Below are 22,412 nucleotides of genomic sequence, written 5' to 3' on the forward strand. Positions count from 1 at the left end.
ATAGGAATCGGAATCGGAATGGGTATCAAATACTTGGTAATGGTAATGGGTTTTGGTGGAAGTATTTAACATGTTTGGTAGTAGGGTGGAATGGGAATAGTTACTAATAGTAGTGCTTGAAAATGAATAAGGAATGAAATCCTTATTTTATTTGGGTATGGGTTTTTCAATTGACGGAGTATTCGAAACTCATAATAGTATTCTAAAAACCTATCAACCAAATAACAACTATCACTTTCATACCCATTCCTAGGGGCAAAACCCACCAGCCAAACACACCCTAAGTATTACCCCCCACTAAGGCGCTATGCCTAACTAAGCATGCCATAACATAATTTCCCTTTCCTAACTTCATTTATATATCTCCCGATTCTCCTCCTTGGAGTACTAATCTATGCAAAGCCTAAAATCAAAGTCTATCTTCTCTAGTATAATAATAATTCCTGGTTAAAGAAAAACAGAGCTCCGGTACGGTCCGGCATAATTTCCGATTAGCTAGCGTTGTTAACCTCGATCTGAATAAATATGTCGTCGTCGTCTTCAGAGAGCGGCGGCGGCGGCGGCACTGAAACACCTAAATGGTTGTACGACGTTTTCTTGAGCTTCAGAGGCGAAGACACCCGCAAGGGTTTCGTGGATCACCTCTACGCCACTCTGCACGAGAAAGGGATCCACACCTTCAGAGACGACGACGAACTGAAGAGGGGAAAGTCCATCTCGCCGGAGCTCGACAACGCGGTGAAGGGGTCCAAGTTCGTAGTGGTTATCTTCTCCCCAAATTACGCCAACTCCAGCTGGTGTCTGGATGAGCTTGTGAAAGCGGTGGAGTACGCGGAGAAGCAGCCGGCGAAGACGCTGTTTCCGGTGTTCTACGGCGTCGACCCCTCCGACGTAAGAAAACAGCGAGGAACTTACAAAGAGGCTTTTGACAAACACAAGGAAGCCAAGTTCGAGGAAGAGAAGATCAAGCAGTGGAGACATGCTTTGTTTACAGTGGCAAATACATCTGGCTTTGACGTCAAGAATATGGAGGATGGGTAAGCTTGCTTTAACCATAACTTCAACTCCATCAGTTTCAATAATTGCCACCACTCAACACTCAACACTCTTATTAGTGGTTTTCGATCAATTAAATTTTGAGAAAAATATTTTCAAAGGATTATATAAGATAGAGTATAATATAAATTTAAAAATAGAGTAAAGTTTAGGAAAGAGAAAAAGTTTTGTAAGGTTTAGACATAATTTAAAAAGAAAAAAATAATATGATATTTTCCTCCTGAATTATATGCTTATAATACTTTTTTTTTGTTTTTTTTGAGTTATTCAAGTATATACATTTGACCCCTAAGTTATGTTAAAAATAACGGTTCTTCCCCCTTTTAGATGGACATTTTTACCTTTAAAATAAGTATTTCATTTATTTTTCTTCCCCAACAAATTATTGCTTATATGTATGAATGACTACGGTTCCGTTTGAACCTAACCGTACATTGTAGCAATCGAACCGAAACAGTATGGACAATTCTGCAGGTTACGATTCAAAATCGTGAAAAAATAAAATAAAATAAATTTTAAACTGGGGGTTCAAACCGAAATTGAAACCTTCCTAAAAGGTTCTCGTTCAGATTTATCATTTCCAAGAACCGTGAACTGGAACCGAACTGGCGGTTTAAATTGAAGTTGGAACCTTCTTAAAGGTTCCCGTTACGATTTATCATTTCCCATAACTGTTAACCGAAACGAACCGCAATCATTCTACTTATATGTGGAATTAAAATAAATGTGAAAATGATCAAACAATATTGGTTCGATTGTTACAGTATCTGGTTAGGTTCGAATTGAACCGTACTCATCCCTACATATAAGCAATAATTTGTTGGATAAAAAGCAATAATTTGGGCGAAGAAGTAATAAATTGTTGGAGAAAAAAATAAATAAAATACTTACTTTTAAGGGTAAAAATGTCTATTTAACAATAAAAGGGGGGAAACCGAAACTTTTAACATAACCGAGGGGGCAAATGTGGATACATGAATAACTCAGGGAGAAAAAATGTCATAAGCATATAACTCGGGGTAAAAAGTGTCATTTTTCCAAATTAAAAAAAAAATTGTATGATAATGAAGAAAAAATAATATGTTGAATTTAGTTATAAGTTTTGTAAAGTTTAAATAGGAAGAAAAGTAAATAAATAAAGTTTTGATAGAGAAATAAGACATCTAAATTTGGTAGAAAGAAATTTAGAAATCTTAAGGTTGATGGATAAAATTTAACTATTTATATTTAAGAGAAAAAAAAGTCTATCAAAATCTAAATATAATAGGTCCAATTTATAAACGTTCATAGCTTCTTGAATACCATGCATAGAATTTTTAAAGATGATTTAAATGTATTAAATCTCAGACTTTTAAAAATACATCTGAGAGTGATTTTGGTACTTCTGACTCTATTACAATGTAGTATATATTCCTCAAACCCATGACCTCCCATTTGAGAGAGTCACTTCATGCCACTACCCCACAAGGTCATTGGTAAATTTTAAATATCTAATATATCATTATTATATACAAACATTAAAAAGAAAAAAAAAACATAACAAATAATTAAGAATTTAATAAATTAAATCACTAGTAAATTAATAAATTACATGTCAAAAATTTCCACTTTTGCGATAAAAATATTCAAAATTTAAAACAGTACATATAGAGCCTTAGGGTCTTACTATAGGCCCATCATACGAAGGATTAAATAGAGTTCAAATAGAGAAAAAATAAATAAAGTTATGAGAGAGAGAGAGAGAGAAAGTATTTAGATTTGGTAGACAAAAAGTTTAAAATTTTGAAATTCAAGGATGGATTTTAATTATTTGTTTAGAAGAAAAAGTCTAAAATATCCTAATATAAAATAAGTCTATAAAAGTTTATAATTTTTTTTGTATACCAAGGGACTTCTTCTTCTTTTTTTTTTTTTTTCCAAAAAAATACTACAGAACTTTTAAAGACCCGTTAAAAGTTTAAATTGAAAATTTTCAAACTTTTAAAATTCATAAAGATTTTTAAAAAAATATTAAAGTTAAAAGATTGAATACACCCCTTTAAGATTTACATATCATTATTATGACCCGTTCTTGCTAATTGATTTTATCTTGCATAGTTTATTCATTTATATAAAACATTTATAAACATTTTATATTGATATGATATTTAAATAATTATATAGATTTCTATATTAGATACAAATATGATTATAAATTATATATGAATATGATTATATATTATGTATAAATAATTATAAATTATAATTTAAATATAATTACAATAATAATGTTATTATTACACACATTAATTAATATGATTAATATAATTTTATATAAATATTAAGTAATATGAACTATATGAACTACATATTTAAAAAATCATATAAAGTTTATGGCTCTGTTTGGCAACGCTAAGTTAGGAGCTTATAGCTTATTTTAAGCTACTAATAAGCTATAAGCTCTGTTTGGTAATGTTCCCAAAACAAGCTCCTAGCTTAAAATAAGAGCTTATTTTGGAACGCTACTTTAGGTAGCGTTTCAAAATAAGCTCCTAGCTTCCTAACTTTTTTTCCATCTTTACCCTTATTATTTTAAAGTAATGACATGTTTTAACCTTATGAATTAAAACCCTTTCTCTTCCCCTATCTCAACTTTCACGTCAATCCGATCCCTTCCTTAGTCTTGTTTCCTGCTAAACAATTATGTTGAAACTTTAGCTTATTATTATTATTATTATTATTATTATTATTATTATTATTATTATTATTGTTGTTGTTGTTGTTGTTGTTGTTGTTGCTATTGTTGTTGTTGTTGTTATTATTATTATTATTATTATTATTATTATTATTATAATTATTATTATTATTATTATTATTATTATTATTAATGTTATTTTAAAATTAGCAATATGGCTTCAATCTCAAATTGAACAAGAGCCGTCAACGAAAATTTAAGTCACACCTCTAATATCTCAAATTCAAGTAGTAATACCTCCATCAAAGAAAATTTAAGTCACACCTCTATGGAGATGAATTGAAGGAGATTCGCAACAATATTGCTACTTCATTATGGGATGCTAGATCATGATCATGCTAATAGTTTTATTTTAAAAAGTGTTTACTTTTTTTGGAAGACGAAATGTTAAATTTTAATATGTAAACAAATTAATTTAAATTTTATAAAGATGTCCTTTTTAGTCTTTTTACATTTATCAGCTTATCAAAAAGCTAATTTTACCAAACACTTTCAATCATAACAGCTAGCTTAACAGCTCTTCAATTTTCAGCTCCGAGCTTATAGCTTTTCAACTTTCAGCTCCTTTTCAGCTATCAGCTCCTAGCTTATAGCTTTTCAGCTAGGTTTGCCAAACAAAGCCTATATATAAATTTGTAAATTATATATTATAAACTTTTAAAAGCTTATATAGAGTTAAATTAATAATATTACGACTTTGGTTATACAAATATTAAATATTAAATATTAAATATTAAATATGAATTATATTAGTATTAAAATATATGTTAAATCAATTATATTTCAAACTAAAATATACATATTAATTAAATATTATAAATATCTAATTTTCTTTTAATCAATAACTTACTTTTGTTATGCAATATAATCTATGTAATTATTATTATTATTATTATTATTATTATTATTATTATTATTATTATTATTATTATTATTATTATTATTATTATTATTATTATTATTATTATTACTACTACTACTTAGTTAAAATTTATAATTATTTTATCTTAACATTGTTTTAGATTTTTTTTTTAAAAAAAATTATAAACTATTTAAGTTGAATTTAGAATTTTAGAGGGAAAAGGGTCAAATAGGCCCCATAACTTTACTAAAAAAATCGATTAGGTCCTTAAACTTTCAAAAGTTGCAATTAAATCCATAAACATGTTATTTTGAAGCATTTAAGTCAAAAAACCAGTTGATAACCTATAATTACAATAAGTTACCTAAGGTTACGATTACTTTTCTTACACTTTCCGACAATAATCACTAGCGACCGGCCACTGGACGGTCGCCGGTCGCGTTTGGAGGAGGCGAACAACTGGTCTATCTTTTCCTTCACTCGAGAAGGTGACCAAGCTGGTTGCCTTCTCCGGCGTAGGAGAAGGCCCTCCTTCTCTGGAGAAGGCTATGCCTTCTGATCTCCTTTGCGGGAAAGTGTATGAAAGGTTGTCGGAACCTAGGTAACCTGTAATTATAGTTACCAACCGATTTCTGGGCTTAAATGCTTCAAAATAACATGTTTATGAGTTTAATTATAACTTTTAAAATTTTAAGGGCCTAATTGACTTTTTAAAGTAAAGTTCATGAACCTATTTGACCATTTTCTCAATATTAGGTGATTTCAAAAATAAAAATTGTAATTTGGAAATTTGGGAAGCAAAAATAAATAAAGGTTTAAATCACTAGTTCAAATTGAACCACCGATTTCCGAAACCAAACCATCAAAATAATGTTCCGATTCTGACTATCAGGAACTATTGAATCGTTTGTTTGAAATCGGAACTAAACCGTGGTTAAGCCTACCCACCATCCAAGTACAAACATATTACATATTAGTGATGAAAGTTTGATGAGTTAGTTCGAAACCTCTTTGTAATACTTGATAAAGGTGTTGAAAGTTTTGAACTTGTAATGATCAACCTCAATTACACCAACACTTGCAAGATTTGTGTAGCCCAATTATAAACTACTAGACGGTAGTTATTATAGTTTCTCATTTAACCTTCTAAAACAAAATTAGTTCCTAAATAAATTAATTCCAGCCAACATTCCACGTCTTTCGTAACAATTTCATGTTTAATAGCAGACTATTATTTTTGACTTTAATCATTCTAGATTTTGATCCTTCAGAAACCTTTCTTGGCCATGGGTCATTTTAGGCGGTAAAATCATCCAACAAGCTTGTTTCCTGTTACAACCCAAAGCTTTGTTACTGTTCTATTCTCTCTTAACTCAATAATAACTTTAAATCAACCATAAAGATCATGCCAATTAGTTCCATAAACAGAACAAAATAAGACAAGTTAGCAGTTTCAATTCAAAATTGAAATGATAAAAAACACGGATTGGGGCTTAATCTATATGCAGCTGCAAGCTACTTCATCTTCATGGTTGTTGAAAGTAAATTCTGTTCTTATCCACAGGCATGAATCAAGATGCATTAGAGATATTGCCGTCAAAATCTTGAACAAATTGGGAAGTAGGTTCACGGTAAGTGCGGATACGATTGGAATAGAGCCCCAGGTGGAGAATGTGATGTCGCTGTTAACCACAGGGCCCGAGGACGATGTGCGCATAATCGGAATTTGGGGCATGGGCGGGATTGGAAAATCCACCATTGCCAGAGCTGTGTTTAACCAAATCTGTCAAAGCTTCGAAGGCAGCTGCTATCTCGACGGCGTCCGAGAAATGTCGGCGAAAACAGGGCTAGATTCCCTGCAGGAGAAATTGCTTTCGGAGACTCTGAAAGAAGGGAGGGAGAAGCTCCACACCAGCACCGATTTGCTCATGGCGAGGCTGAGCCACAAGAGAGTCCTGATCGTTCTCGACGATGTAGATAAAGATGAACAGCTGGAGAAATTAGCTCCAGATTACAACCGGTTCGGTAAGGGGAGCAGAATCATCATAACAACGAGGAACAGTCAATTACTCTCCGCTCACGGAATTCATCCAATCTACGATGTTAATCTCTTAGGATCTGAAATGGCGTCGAAGCTCTTCAACAAATTCGCCTTCAAGGACGGCTCTCCAAGCGAAGAATTCAAAGAGGTTTCTCTCCAAGTCGTGAATTACGCGGGCGGACTCCCTCTGGCGATCAAAGTTTTGGGATCATTCCTCCATGGAAGACAGAAAAACGAATGGGAAAGTGAACTTGAACGATTGAAAGGGATCCCGCCTAACGATATCATAGGGAAACTTAAACTCAGCTTCGATGCACTTCACGATCTGGAAAAGGAGATATTCCTCGACATTGCTTGTTTCTACAAGGGGAAGAGGACACAGGATGCTTGGAGAAAGCTGAATAGTTTTGGATTCCAACCTGATATTGGAGTGAAGGTTCTGATTCAAAAATCGCTGTTGTATATATCAGATGAAAAGTTTCAGATGCATGATTTAGTGCAAGAAATGGGTTGGTACATCGTCCGCAAAGATCACCCTAGAGAGCCATGGAAGTTTAGCAGGCTATGGATTCCTGAAGATATTTGTGAAGTATTGAGCAAAGAATTGGTAACCCTAATACTCCTTTCATCAAACGCTTTTATATACTAACAATCAATATGAGCCTTACATCAAGAAAATAATCGGACAGATCATATTAAATTTAAAAAAAAAAAAATCATCTTGACATTTTTGTAATTAATATCAATTTTATTATGTGAACTTTTTTTTTTTAAGGTAAAAAAAAAAAGTTTGCATAATAAAATTGGTATTTATTATGCAAACTTAAACACTTAAATTTGTAATTTTTTTTTTTAAAGTTTACACATTTAGTTGTTACAAAATGCACATATAATTTAAAAGTTCACTGCACTTAGGGTTTGATTTTAGAGTTTATGACTAGAAATGTCAATTTGCCTCATCTCCTCTGGAGATCCCTGATCCCCGCCTCGACGAGGATGAGAAAAGTTTTCTGGGAACGACAACCGGGTCCCGTCCCTTTCCCGAATAATTATTAAAGTTATATATATATATATATTGAACTTAAATTTTTAGTTTTTAAAATTAAAAAGAGTAAATATCTAAAATGGTCCCTCGACTATAGCTAAATTCACAAATTGGTCCTCGACTTTTAATTTTAACCAATTAAGTCCTTAACTTTGTAATTTTAACACGATTTGGTCCTCCATCTATTTGACTGTTTGTTGACCGCGATCTTTGAGGATATATATGTAGTTTCACGTGCAAAGCTCAAGAGAACGCTCTTGGAGGTGACATCGTTGTTTCGGAGGGGGAAGTGCTTCTCCGCTTGTTGCTTGGGGATCACGAGCTGGTTCAGCTTAGAGAACGCTCTTGGAGGTGACAGCGTCGTTTCGGAGGGGGGAAGTGCTTCTCCGCTTGTTGCTTGGGGATCCCGAGCCGGTTCAGCTTGCCTACATCGCTTGGAATCATGACTTTCTCGAAGAGCCACTCTAGGGACTTCGACGATCTATCTATCAAAAGCTATAATCTCTCCGGCATGGGGTGCAGCGCCGGCAGTGAATTCAAATGTAACAGTGCGGTCTAGAAATGCAACCGGAACCTTAAAAAATCGACGATGGACCATGAAATTACATATATATCCTAAAAAAGCGCAGTCAACAAACGGTCAAATAGACAAACGACCAAATTGTGTTAAAATTGCAAAGTTAAGGACTTAATTGGTTGAAATTAAAAGTCGATGACCAATTTGTGAATTTAGCTATAGTCGAGGGACCATTTTGGGTATTTAGTTGACCAATTCCGTTTCTGCCTAATTCCGACGGGAATGAGGACAATTTTCAATTCCCTGTCGGGATGAGGATGGGGTCGGGGTTTCAGGGACGGGGATAGGGAGTATACACATACTCCCCATTCCCGCTCTGCCTCATTGCCATCCCTATTTATGGATGAATTTTTTGTTTAGTTGGTTTAGGGGTTTATTCTTTACTCTAGGTCTAGTACTTACAGATTTTAATTTTAATTTTTTTTATTGATTTTAAAAAATTTATCTAGGTTTAAATATTTAGTTGTTACAAAAAGTGATGTTGACGATAATTACCAAAATGTCATGTGTTTTTATTTTATATATAATATGATCCGTCCGTTTTTAATTACAAATGTAAGGTTGAAATTAGTTTTTAATTTTCTCTTGAGTTGTGTTCTCATGGGATCATAAGCCCCTCTCTCTCTCTCTATATATATATATATATTATTTTATTTATTTTTATTTGTTTGTTTGTTTACTGTTATTTTGTGTTTTCACCTTGGGTAGGGTAAAGAGAAGAGTACAGAGACAATTGAGAGCATAGTTTTAGACTTTCCTCAGAGTACAAAAGTGAAAATTAATGCACGAGCCTTTGCGCGTATGGAAAAACTACGGCAACTGGAGATCCATAATGCAAAGCAGAGTTTAATGAGCAAAGGTCCAAGTTTTCTGCCACTGGAATTACAGTGGCTCAATTGGCACAAGTACCGCTCAGAGTTCCTTCCTGAAAGTTTTCAAGGGGAAAAGCTTGTTGGGTTGGAACTCTGCCGTAGCAGCATTACAAAACTTTGGCAAGAAGATAAGGTACTACTGCTAGCTACTTTTTTTTTTTTTTTTTTGGGTCTTGAGAAGGCAGAGTCATCTTTAAAATCGTACCATACTTAAACAAATCATTATTCAATAGACCATGGTTCAACAATTACGTGGACCATGACCCATGAATAAAAGATACATTTTTAATATACCAAAAATACATTATTTGTGTATGATGATAGATTATTTGAAAGCACTGTTGCAAAAATCGGTCTAGGCGGCCCTAGGCCGTTGCGATTTCCCCCTACGCGGCCGCCTAGGCGCATAACTCGGTGACTAGGCCGAGTTGGCAACTAACTCGGCCGAATTTGGCCAAGTTAACTCGTCCAATTTGACTGAGTTAGCTGAGTTAGCCGACTCAACCTTGCTGATATTTTTTCATTATATATATATATATATGTGTGTGTGTGTGTGTGTGTGTGTGTGTGTGTGTGTGATAAGACATACACCCACACACGTGCACTGTTTTTCTATTTTTAGTTAGCCAAATAGGCTGTCTAAGCGTTAGGCGCTATTCTACCGCCCGACTAACGTCTAGCGCCTACTGCAACCATGTTTGAAAGTAGATTATTTATTTGAATATGAATGTACATTATTTAGTAGTTTGTGTACATTCATGTAGAAGTTCGTAGGTTCTCACCTAAAGGGTGGTTCTCACTTGAAAACTAGTCATTTTGTATATTATCAAATAAAGTACGTACATGGTGCACACAAAAAATTTGCCTATTCAGACTAATTCCCGTTCATATCAGGCCAATTCAATTAAGGGTAAAGTGCCGGTCATATTGCGTTTGTATCTTTAAGTATGTTCTATTATCAGAAAAAGAAGAAAAGGAAAGAGTTTGGCCTTTTGATCTTTACTAACCAATTACCTTATTTGACAGTATCATCTTGATAAGTTGAAGTACCTGAACCTTAGCTACTCAGATAAGCTGGTTTGCACTCCAGACTTCAGCAAAACTCCAAATCTTGAAAGACTTGATCTCAGCAACTGTACTAGTTTGGCAACGGTTCATGAATCCATTGGAGATCTCAAGAAGCTTGTATATTTAAATTTATCTCACTGTATAGAGGTAAAGAGTCTTCCCAGTACTATCTACTTGGAGTCTCTGGAAACACTTCTTCTTTGGGAGTGCACAAAGCTTGAGAATTTCCCAGAAATTGTTGGGTCAATGCCAAAGTTGTCTGAGCTTCACTTGGAAGGGACTGCAATAGAGGAGCTACCATCATCCATCATAAATCTAAGTAATCTGGTCTTGATCAACTTAAGTAACTGCAGTAACCTGAGTAGTCTCACCTACAGCATTTGCGGTTTGAAATGCCTCAAGACTCTTAACCTTCGTCGCTGCTCATCGCTTGAAAAATTGCCAGAAACGCTCGGGCAAGTGGATTCTTTGGAGGAGCTTTTGGTGGATGGAACAGCTATTACTCAACTCCCACCTTCCACTACACTCATGAAAAACTTGAAAGTCCTGTCCTTGGGGAGCCATGTGAAGGCTAAGGTTAAGAAGACGACAAAGGGGAAAAAATCGGACTCACAAACTTGGGGCATCAAGGCACTTTCTATGGCCAATTTACCCATTCCAAAGCTTAGCCTCACTAACAAAAAAGACCCGGAACCACCCATTCGACCTTCTTTAACCGGGCTGTCTTCACTCCGGAAATTGGACCTCAGCTATTACAACAAGTTGGAAGAGATTGCTTCGGATATTAGTTGCTTGTTCACTTTGGAAGAGTTAAATCTGAGTGGAAATGATTTTGAAGATTTCCCTACGACAATATCTAGACTCAATCGACTCAAGATCCTGAAATTAGAGAAGTGCACAAATCTTGTATCTCTGCCTGATCTTCCATTGAATATAGCTTTGATAGATGCAGATGAGTGCCAATCATTGCAAAGTGTGGCAAACCTATCAGCAGAACATGCAAACTTATGGAAGGTGTCACTTTTCGGTTGCTCCAAACTATGCGAAGCAAATAAAAACACTGCTGACTTGTTACTCAACTCTCTACTCCAGGTCTGTTATTGCTTCCTTTGCTTTAATTTTACTTATGTTAATAAATAAAACTCTCTATATATTTCTTACTTCTTCCTTAACTACACACTGCCATATATATACATGCTAAACACAATGTAGAAACCTTCACATCCCTAGTTTACTATCATGGCCCTTCACATCTCTTTGGCTTTGGCCCTTCATATCCCTACTTTATTCACTTCTAACAACTTTGTTGAACTTTGAAAACTTAGTTAGTTGGTTGTTATATAATGTCATCCTATAACTTGAAAACATCCATAATTTCATTTAGAATGAACACCACTGTTCTCGTGCTTCTTGGGTTCTTCAATCTTTTGCTTTTGGGGCAGGGAAATTCTACTAGAAACAGGCGATTCAGCATCCTCATTCCTGGAGGCAAGATTCCAGAGTGGTTTAGTGATCAAAAAATGGGCCGTTCTGTATCGATCCCGTTACCTCCAGATTGGCATGCTAATTTCATTGGATTTGCAATATCAGTTGTGTTTGAACCCATGGCGCAAAACTCAAGAATTGGAATCACATTCAAATTGATCAGCCAAAACCACAAAGAGTATACAACTGATAGTATCTCCTCTACCACTATGACAGGTGAGATTTGTGAGTCTGGTCATGTGTGGATGGGATTTTTATCGTTCCGTCTTTTCCAGCTTCTATTCCCAGACATAGGAGTTGACGATTGGACCAAAATCTTTGGGTGCCTCACTATTGCTGTAAGGAATGAGCCATGGAACAAGCCAAAAAGGTGCGGGATTCGCCTGGTGTACAAGGAAGATATAGTTAAGGAAACAAAAACCTTAAGTACCAAGGACAAGGAGCAATCAGGAAACCTTGCCCTTGTGGTTTACACTGGAAAACCAGGAGGAACCGAAAGAATAAAAGAAGACGAAGAGGATATATCTATTCTTACATCTGGTGTTAATGAATTGGGGTGGGAGGTTGACCCTATTGAGGATGATGTGACACAGTTAGATAATTTAAGAAGACATCTGGCTTTCAAGATTCAGAAGACTATTTCATTTGATTGCTAGCTATCTTTTGGCCCAAGCTAAATAAAGTTGTTTATGCAGCAACTCTATCGGGTATTTGCAGATACTGGTCTGGTGTTTTGCTGCAAATCTGCAATTGGTATTGGACTGCAAGTTTGTTTCAGTTTGATAGTAATATAGTACTGTTGTTGGGTGTGATTTTGTATTGTAGATTCATGGTTGGGTAAAATTGTGTTGTGTCCTTATGCAGCAGCTCAAGTTTGCTTACTTCATGACTTTTATGTTTTGGTATGTAAAAGGTGTGTTAAAGCGTCCTAGATTGGTATCTATATGGTCTTTGTATTTGATGGTTTGTACTGGTATTGTACTGTTGCATAACTTTATATATGAATAATATTGTGTGTACTTTTATTGTAATTTTGTGGCCGTTTTTTTTTTTTTTTTTTAAGTATAATATTCACTTTCAGTAGAAAAAAGTTCCTTTGCTGGGATCATATCATCCTTAGGCATTGGTCCATGATCATCGAACAAGGTAGTAATCTGGCTAGCTTGGCCTTGGACGTTGGTGTAAGGCCATCTCCAACCAAGCACCAAATTACCAAATTTAGAGGAAAAATGGCCTATTAGGGCCTCCAACCAAGTCGCCAAATTACTAAATTTTTGGTGTAGAATGAATAGTGCAGTGCCAAATTTGGTGCTGCACGCACTATTCATCCTACGCCATTTTTGGTGTAGTTTTCTTCTCCTCATTTGGCCTTGTTTTCGTTTAATTTTTTTAATATTTTCTTTTGTATCCTTTTTGTTTTTATCTTTTTAATATATTTCCATATTTTGTTAAATATTTAAACATAAATTGAATATTATAAAAAATAAAATTATATCATTTGAAAGATCTCATAAGATGATTAAAACAAGACTAATATTAAATATAATTAAAAAAATTAAATTATATAAAACATAATTAAAGTTTAATTTATTAAATTACAACTATATGCTTTATTAAAATAATAATAGTATAAATACAAATTTGGTACAGAATTTGATGTTTTGGGTTAGAAATGGTCTAAGGGTGTGTTTGGTTGGTGGGTTTTGCCCATAGGAATGAGTATAAAAGTGATTGTTGTTGTTTGGTTGATAGGTTTTTAGAACACTACTATGGGTTTCGAATACCCCATCAATTGAAAAACTCATACCCAAATACAATAAGGTTTCATTCCCTTATTCATTCTCAAGCACTACTATTAGTAACCATTCTCATTCCACCCTACTACCAAACACGTTAAATATTTTCACCAAAACCGATTACCATTACCAAGTATTTGATACCCATACCGATTCTGATTCCTATGTGCGAACCAAACACACCCTAACTGTAGATATGTGATGAAGATTGGTACTCTGGTAAGCAAGAAAAATGGAAGCTGCCCACGCCACTTCTGCAAGAACAGTGGTGCTATTGCATGTCACATTTTGCAACTGATGGGGATATTGGGTATGGGCTAGAGTTATTGGGCCTAGGGGTATGGGGGGATTTTTGGGCCAGGGCAGGACGCCGCGGGGTGGCTGGGCGCAGGTCTGGCGCCCCCCGCACGAGGACGCGGGGGCGGCGGCCGCCAGCGCCCACGGCCAGGGGCGCGGCTGGACGCGGGGGGTGGGGGGGTCGGCGCCCACGGCCAGGGCGAGTCGCCGGCCCCGGGCGGCGACGCCGCGCCCAGCGCGCGACTGGCGCGGGGGCGTGGCCTACGGCGCCGTGGTGGGTCGCCCGGGTGGCCCGGGGGTGGGGGTGCGTGCGCAGGGTGTGCAGGGTGCGTGTGAGGGGCACGGGAGTTTCGGAGGCATGGTGAAGGTGCGGATTGGCGTACAGAAAAGGAGGGAGTGGCTTCTGAAGCACGTGGGACACATGGAGGCCTAGGAGGGGAGGGGGCAAGCTATAAATAGGGGTCCCGGATTTTTAGCAAGGGCAACTCAGACACGACAGGCACTACGGTCTAGTGGTCTTGATCTCATACTCTCAATCCAGTTACCTGGGTTCGATTCCTACTAGCAGCATAGTTAGCTATAACCCATCATGTGGCCTTGTTCTTTGTATTTGGGCCGCTGGTTTGGGCATGTACCTCGGGCTTTCTACACATTGTTTTGGTCCTAGCGCCCTACCCCTGTTCTGTATCTCTGTACCCGGTTTATGGTGGACCCGGTCCCGATAAAACCATCATTGGCGCCGTCTGTGGGGATCGCTACGATTAGCCCGTGTTTGTAGTCTCTACCATCCTAGCAAGATTCCGAGGTACGTCGAAATGGTCGGCCCGTCAGGAGAGCACCCACCCAATCCCCCACGCAGTGGAGATAGACGAAACACCGGCCACGGTGTGTCGGAGGCGCCCGCCTCGGTTCGCGCCGAAGACGGGAGACAAGTGGGCGGTGAGCGAGCTAACGTTATCCACGCCGGGCAGCCCCCGTTGGGCCCGCTCATGGTGCCACGTGGTCAGGAGTCACGAAGGGGTGGCGTCCGGGTGGAAGGTCTGGATGAAGCCGAAGGTGAAAGCGCATATCGCCCCCCGGGGACGGCGGTTCGGGTCAACCCCCCAGCGGAGTGGCTGGACGCAATGAACACCAAGATCGACGAACTGGTGCGGTGGAAGGAATATGGTGCCAACGCCGTGGTACCCAGGATTTTCCTCACCCCGCCTTTCACCCCCCAATATCATAAACGAACCCCTCCCCCCAACTTTAAAGCCCCCAACATGAGGAGGTATGACGGTACAGGCGACCCCCAGGAGCACGTCTTGACATACCAGGAGGCCATGATGCTCATGGGGTCATCAGACGCCCTGATGTGTCGCGCGTTTTTCTCCACGCTATCGGGAGGGGCGCAACGATGGTTTACGAACTTGAAAGGTGGCTCGTTGAGTTCGTTCCAGGATCTAGCCATCGGGTTCATTACCCACTTCCTGAGAGGGAAGAGGCGCAAGAAGCACTCCACGCACCTCGCTAGCGTCAAACAGGGAGGGGATGAAATCTCACTGAGTTCCTCGCGCGGTGGAGGAAGGAGGAGGCCGAAGTCCAGGATATTGATGACCGGTCTGCGATGGTCATGTTCATTGCAGCCCTCCGTGCCGGGGACCTATACAAGAGCCTTCGCCGCAAGGCCCCCAGGTTGTACGCGGCCCTGATGATGAAGGCAGACCGATATGCCGAAGCTGAGGAGGCCAATCGCATGAAATGTTTAGAGGAATATGGCAGCACCAAGAAGCCGCGGCTTGAGGAACCGCCACGCCCTAAGAAGGGAACTAGTTACTTGCAAGAAGGTTCGGAGGATAGGAGGGTTAGCTTCGGGGGGAGAGGGAGGCCCGCGGGGGGCTCCCGAGTCCCCCCACTACCATGGGCGCCACCTGCGCCTGTGGCGACGCGGGTGACGACGTCTATGCCCCCAGCGGCGCGGGCGACCCAACTGACCGCCCCTTTCACCCCGCTCATTGCCCCTCCTAGCGATATTCTAGCCTAGGCTAAGGAGTGTCAGTTAGTGAAAACATTTGGCTCTAATCCGGTTCCGCCAGGCGCGGACACGACTAGGTATTGCAAATTTCACCACCAACGATTGTCAGGCAAGGAGGAAGGAGATAGAGGTCCTCATACAAGCAGGGAAGTTGACGAATTTCATAGACTGGGAGCGACTGGCTGCGAGAAACGCCAGACGCTCAACGGGCCTTCTGGGGGGACTAAAGAGAAATCGACTGACCCCGGAGAGGACCCGAGATCGGTGGGAACTGGCCCAAATCCTGAGGACAGACAACGGCGAGGCGGATCTACTGTCTAGAATTGCCCAAGGTGTCGAAGACCATCTGAGTTACGTGTCAAAGATAGCCCGGATAATCGACGTCTATAATGGAAAAACACGAGGTTCTAGCTATAATGCCACCCCCAGACGAGTGGATGCAGGAGATGATTCGCTATAAGGAACAGGGTCTCACCCCACAAGACCCCCAAAGAGCACGAAAGATAATGGCTATGGCTCCGTCTTATCGAATGATCGAAGGAAGGTTATTCAAACTATCATTCAGAGGACCCATGCTCCGATGCCTAACAAAGGCAGAAGCCAACAAAGTCATCACAGAAGTCCACGAGGGGGTATGTGCCGCACACCAGGGCGCCCAAACCCTGGCTAGGAAAATAATCTTGCAAGGATACTACTGGCCCCACATTAGATCCGATTGCCAAGACTACGTGAGGAAGTGTCCTACGTGCTAGCAGTTCGCAATTTTACTAGGCAGGCCCGCCTTGTAACACCCCCCCCCCCCAAACAAGCCATAATAAAAGCCTTAACGCATGCAGATATCATAACAAAACACTAGCACAACGGAAGAAAAAGGATAACTGGATAACATAAAATCCAAACGGGGGTGTTATGCCACGCTTATCAACACGATAAACGTTACGGCCAAATCTGCATAGTTTACATCTATCCAAAAACTCATAAGTCTAAAAACCAAATCGGCTCACAGGCCGTACAACAAGGGAAAGGTACTACACTATCGGGCACTAGACATCGCGCTCGACTAGACATCACCTGTAAGAACACAAAGATAAACATGGGACGACGCCCGGTCAGCGAATAATGCTGGTAACCCACCAATACATGTGAAATAACATACATAAGGTATAAGCTGTAAAACCATTTTCGAAAAGGAATACATATATATAAGTTCAAAACCAAGAGTCAAAGCCAACATAAGACTCAACACTCTCACAAGCAACACGGGAACACATCCCAAGACCACAAGAACAACACGACTCACCAAAGAGTCAAGGCATGACCTATCATCACTCAATAGATCAAAACCCGACAAGTACAACGCGAAAGAATAAGACCCACACAACCGGAAACACATGCCAAGGCCACACATGCCTTTGTGACTACACACGTCACAAGAGAAGAACACACAACACCGGCTACAAAAGCCCTCGTGACATCACTCATCACGAGTTGATATGCCTGCCTTATGCCCTGTTCCAACCTTATGGCTACCCCCAACCTTGTTTCTTCTTTCCAACCATTACCTCCAGGACCCCTGTACTTCTTAGTCCAACCTTTTCCCTCCTGGGACCGTCGTCCCCCACCAACAAACCACCAATTTCATAGTACACAAGGTACCGTTCACACACACGGCGACACACGCCTTCCCAAGAAAATACGTGAACCTGACACACAAGTCATAACTCCATAATCACGTCACGGCCACCACGAGGACCGCTGCAATACCTTGGTGACTAGTGTCCCATACCACTAATCGTGCAATCCAGGTAAAGCCACACACGCATCACACCTCAACAGGAATCAATCAACGGATCACAACGAAGGTATGAAACACACTCAATCAAGGAATGGGTCACAACCCAACAACAACAACGATGAATAACACAAGTTATCATCAACAAATCGGAAGGTACAAACAACACACACGCTAGCATTTAGACACCGAACTAGCATGCTTATCAACGGGGAAACCAAAGATAGTTCCGAGGAACACACAAGACACTTCACGGTCCAACGAAACACAATGTTGAACACTTAGCACGATTCAAGACACCAAAGTCCTACATGGATACCTACCATATAGTTCAAGACATATGAAACATCAAGAAGACACTCAAATAGTTCCACAAAAGAACATCGGGAAGTCAAAAGACCAATTACCGAGTCAAAAGAATCAAGGGGAACAAATCCCATCACAACACCACTTATGTACCCGTGGGTGGACCCACGGGTAGTGCCCCACCCGTGGTTCCGCCCGCGGGAACACATTCCCACAAGGCTCGTACCCGCGGGTAGGGCGACGGGTAGTGCCCCTCCCGCCGTTCTGCCCGCGGGTACATGTCCTGTACCACAATTCACCACTTCGCGGATTTTCAACTCCAAACTCACAAGTCCAAAACATGCCAAATCTCACCAAATGCAACAAAATGACTTGAATCATAGGAAAGGCCAAGCAATGGCACACAAGAACCCTAAACACAAGCTCTAGATATGCATTTTCACAAGATCATGCATCAACACTCACATTTCATAGCAAAGCACAAGTAGAATCCAAGAAATCACATATAGGTAAGCAAAATAGGTTTTGTAGAGCATGGGTTACCTCTTGTAGACTAAAAGACTTCACTTTACACTTCAACAAGCTCCGCACAAGGCTTACTTTCCAAACCCACTTCAAGAACAAACCAAAAGATCATAAAGATCCTACTTTTAAGAAAAAGACATCTAAGATGGAACCAAAAACACAAGATGGACTTAGATCTTACCGTCCTAGATGCCCAAATAGGTGAAAGGTTGAATCTTGGAAGCAAATCTTGAAGTCTTGGCAAGGTCTAAACTTAGCTTGGAGGAAAAGCTACTCACCTTTCTAGAGAGAAGGTAGAGCTAATGTTTTAGAAAGTGTAAGGGGTGAAATGAAGATGTCTTCTAGGTTAGGTTACAATACTAACACTTGGTGAAAGGTCAAGAATGCCCTTACTAACATTTATAAAGTGTAAGGAACAAGGGAACTCTCTTCAAAGCTCAAGGTACAACATGACTTTGAAGTTGAATAGTCAAATACTAGTACTCAAGTATTAAAAATCGGGATTTTAGGAATTAATTCCTCAATTGAAATAGGATTAATTACTCAATTAATCCATGGATTGAATGTGGATTTTTGGGGTGTCACACGCCTCCTACTACACCCTAGTCACCTCAGCCATCCCATTCGCCCGGTGGGGCGTCGACTTGGCGGGACCCTTTCCTGAGGGGGGTGGGAGGCTTGAAGTTCCTAATCGTAGCCATAGACTATTTCACTAAATGGGTGGAAGCGGAGCCCCTCGCCTCCATCACATGGATCTAGTGCCGGAAATTCGTGTGGAAGAATATCTTCACGAGATTTGGGTTACCCCAGCAAATCGTATCCGACAACGGCAAGCAGTTCGACAACCAGGACTTTGCTCATGTCTGCGCCTATTACGGGGTGGAGCATATCAAGGTGGCAGTGGCGTACCCCCAGCCAATGGTCAGGTGGAGAACGACAACCGTACCATCCTGGACGGAATTAAGAAGAGAGTCGAAGCGACAGGGTCTACTTGGTACGAGGAGCTTCCGTCCATACTATGGGCTTACAGAATGACCCCCTGGAAGGCAACGGGGGAAACCCCTTTCGCCCTCACATACGGGTGTGAAGCCAGAACACCAGTGGAAATAATAACTCCCGAGGGCAGGAGCATGCGATTCCAACCAGGCCAGAATGATGAGGACCTGCGGATTGAATTAAATTTCCTACAGGAGAGGAGGGATAAAGCCGATCGAACCATTGTCGCCTATCAATAAGCGATAAAACGTTACAATAACGCGAGGACACGTCCCCGCAATTTCTACGTTGGTGACCTAGTCCAACGACAACGAGAGGCCAGTAAACCACTCCAGGGAGGCAAGCTGGCCAAAAATTGGGAGGGGTCACACAAAGTGGCAGAATCGGTGCACAAAAACACTTGCAAACTCAAAACGATGCAAGGCACGACCGTGGACCGCGTATGGAATGCCCACCACCTACGAAGGTTCTTTCAGTAGATAGAGTATGTAACACCCCTAATTTTTAAAACATTTAAAGCTTATGAAATCAAGGCAAATCTATTATTAATCATCTAAACAGGGCATAAACTAATCATAAGAATCGGGGTGTTATGCCACACCTAGGTTTGAGAACCTAGATGCACAGGCTACAACTAACTAATCTAAGCATAATCCAGAATTAATATTCAAATACAATTCAAGGCACACAGGCCATAGCAACTAGGACTAGAACTAACTAATGCTAAATTAGCGGGTCCGTCTAGCGCAATCTGAAGCTACTGATCAGTACTTGAAAAACATGCGGTGTAACAACCGTCAGCGAATGATGCTGGTAACCCACTCCCACGCGTTAAGTACAATATAGGTAGATATAAGAAATCATTTTGAAACTGGAATACATATATACTTACGAGACTCTAATTTAAATCCAAGATCAAGACTCAAGACACTACAACCGACTCGACATTATAGAACAATCATAAAGACTAGCATGCGTCCTAATAACACGTTACAAGGCATAATAGACAGATAAGCATATAAATAGCAAATAGAGACAACAAAGGAATTCAAGGCAATCAAGTAGCAGGTAAACATCAATAATATATCATAAAATTCTTCTTATTATATAGTTCTTCACCCACATCAACATTCTCAAAATTATTATTTTTATCCATAGTATGCTAAGACTTATATACTAATTACTTATTCTTCAAAAAAAAATGCTAATTACTTTATATATATTATTAATAAACATTAACAAAAAAAAAAACTATTTCATTAGAAAGTCATAACAATATTGAACAATAAAATTTATAATAAAAGAATAGATCAAATAAAATATTTAAAAATATAATTACAAGTTCCATAAAATAAAAAAAATAAAAATCTAATATTAATAATATATATATATATATATATATATATATATATATATATATATATATATATATATATATATATATATATATAATAGTACTTTGCGTGATAGATGCCTAGCAATATATCGAGTATATATATATATATATATATATATATATATATATATATATATATATATATATATATATATATATATATATATATATATATACTCGATATATTGCTAGGCATCTATCACGCAAAGTACTATTATTTGCAATAGCAATTTGAGACTGCAAACAACAACAAGGTGCGACTGTTTGCAACCCCAAATTGTTGTTGCGAATAGTAGTTTGCTATTCGTAGTAACCTGTTGTTATATATATATATATTACGAATATAAACATAATTAAAAAGAATAAAAATCAAAATATATAAGTATTTATATGAATATTATGAAACGTATACTAAATTTTGACAATGAAAATTTTGCTTTGTTCATGTATTTAGGGAGAATTAGAGAAAGTTAGGGATAAAAAATTCATAGAAAAAATAAAAATCAATATAAACAAGCAATAATGAAGTAAAAATAATAATATTTCAAATTTTTAGATGAAGATTGTAAAGTTTAGGAGAGAGAAAAATTAGTAGAGTTTAGATATGAGGAAAATATAGGATAATGAAGAAAAAAATAATTTTTTTGAATTTAGATAGGTTTATAAAGTTTAAATAGGGAAAAAAAATTGAATTTAAATAGAGAGAAAAAACATTCAAAGTTGTTAGAAAGACAATTTTGAAATCTTGGGATTGATGGTTGGATTTCAAGTATTTATATTTGAGAAGGAAAAGTCTACAAAAGTCTTAAAATTAAAAAGTCTACAAAAGTTCATAACTTTTTGAATACCACATAACTATTAAAGACTCTTTAAAAGTCTTAATCGAATACCACACGACTTTTAAAGACTCTTTAAAAATTTTGATGGAATACCGCCTGACTTTTAAAGACTCTCTAAAAGTTTGAATTGAATACCTCCAAACTTTTAAAATTCATAAAAGTCTTTAAAACTCTATAAAAGTCATGATTGATATACACCCCTCTTAGTAATGATTTTTTAGGAGGCTCAAATAGCAGGCACAAATAATTCACATTGAACAGGTTGATCTTATATAGTTTTTTTAGTTTAGGAAATACCTTTCTCTAAACTGCAGGAACTCTGGGGTTTGTTGATTAAATAGAAGTCGTGTAACATCATATGAGGAACAAATTTTGATCTCACCACCTACATAAATGAAATATATTAATATGTTAATTAGATTTTTAAAAAAAAAAAAAAAAAAAAAAAAAAAGCTTCAACAGTTATAGAGTTTTTAACTTACTTCTCAAATAGACTCTAACTGTACAGAACTGTATTAAAACCAACCGTGGCTCTTCAATAGCAGAATTGTAGTACGTTTCAACTTTGTTTACGTGGTCATCCCATATTGTACAACTCAATTGAATACCACTAAAATTTGTAATAGAGATTAGTTTTCAGTGAAATTAATTTAGGAATAAAACGAAGAAATAAAAAAATATATACGTACTCAGAGTCCTCTATGACAAAGT

At 38.3% G+C, this 22,412-nt stretch overlaps 1 protein-coding gene across 3 annotated transcripts; it reads left to right on the forward strand.

Annotated features, from left to right (window-relative positions):
• The first annotated feature begins 321 nt into the window (after positions 1-321).
• On the forward strand, positions 322-12,771 carry LOC109174112 (TMV resistance protein N-like). 3 transcript variants are annotated; one of them, XM_019323402.1, is made up of 5 exons: positions 322-1,037; positions 6,217-7,300; positions 9,024-9,320; positions 10,214-11,381; positions 11,553-11,587. In XM_019323402.1, the coding sequence occupies exons 1-5, from the start codon at positions 526-528 to the stop codon at positions 11,570-11,572; spliced, it is 3,081 nt and encodes a 1,026-aa protein (XP_019178947.1). In that variant the 5' UTR covers positions 322-525; the 3' UTR covers positions 11,573-11,587. The 3 variants fall into 3 exon arrangements, with proteins under 3 accessions (XP_019178947.1, XP_019178945.1, XP_019178946.1); XM_019323400.1 differs by lacking the exon at positions 11,553-11,587 and adding an exon at positions 11,698-12,771 and having other exon boundaries at positions 327-1,037; positions 10,214-11,347; XM_019323401.1 differs by lacking the exon at positions 11,553-11,587 and adding an exon at positions 11,698-12,771 and having other exon boundaries at positions 328-1,037; positions 9,036-9,320; positions 10,214-11,347.
• Positions 12,772-22,412: the final 9,641 nt, after the last annotated feature.

This window comes from Ipomoea nil, unplaced genomic scaffold (assembly GCF_001879475.1).
Source record: "Ipomoea nil cultivar Tokyo-kokei standard unplaced genomic scaffold, Asagao_1.1 scaffold0519, whole genome shotgun sequence".
In the NCBI taxonomy this organism is placed as follows: domain Eukaryota; kingdom Viridiplantae; phylum Streptophyta; class Magnoliopsida; order Solanales; family Convolvulaceae; genus Ipomoea; species Ipomoea nil.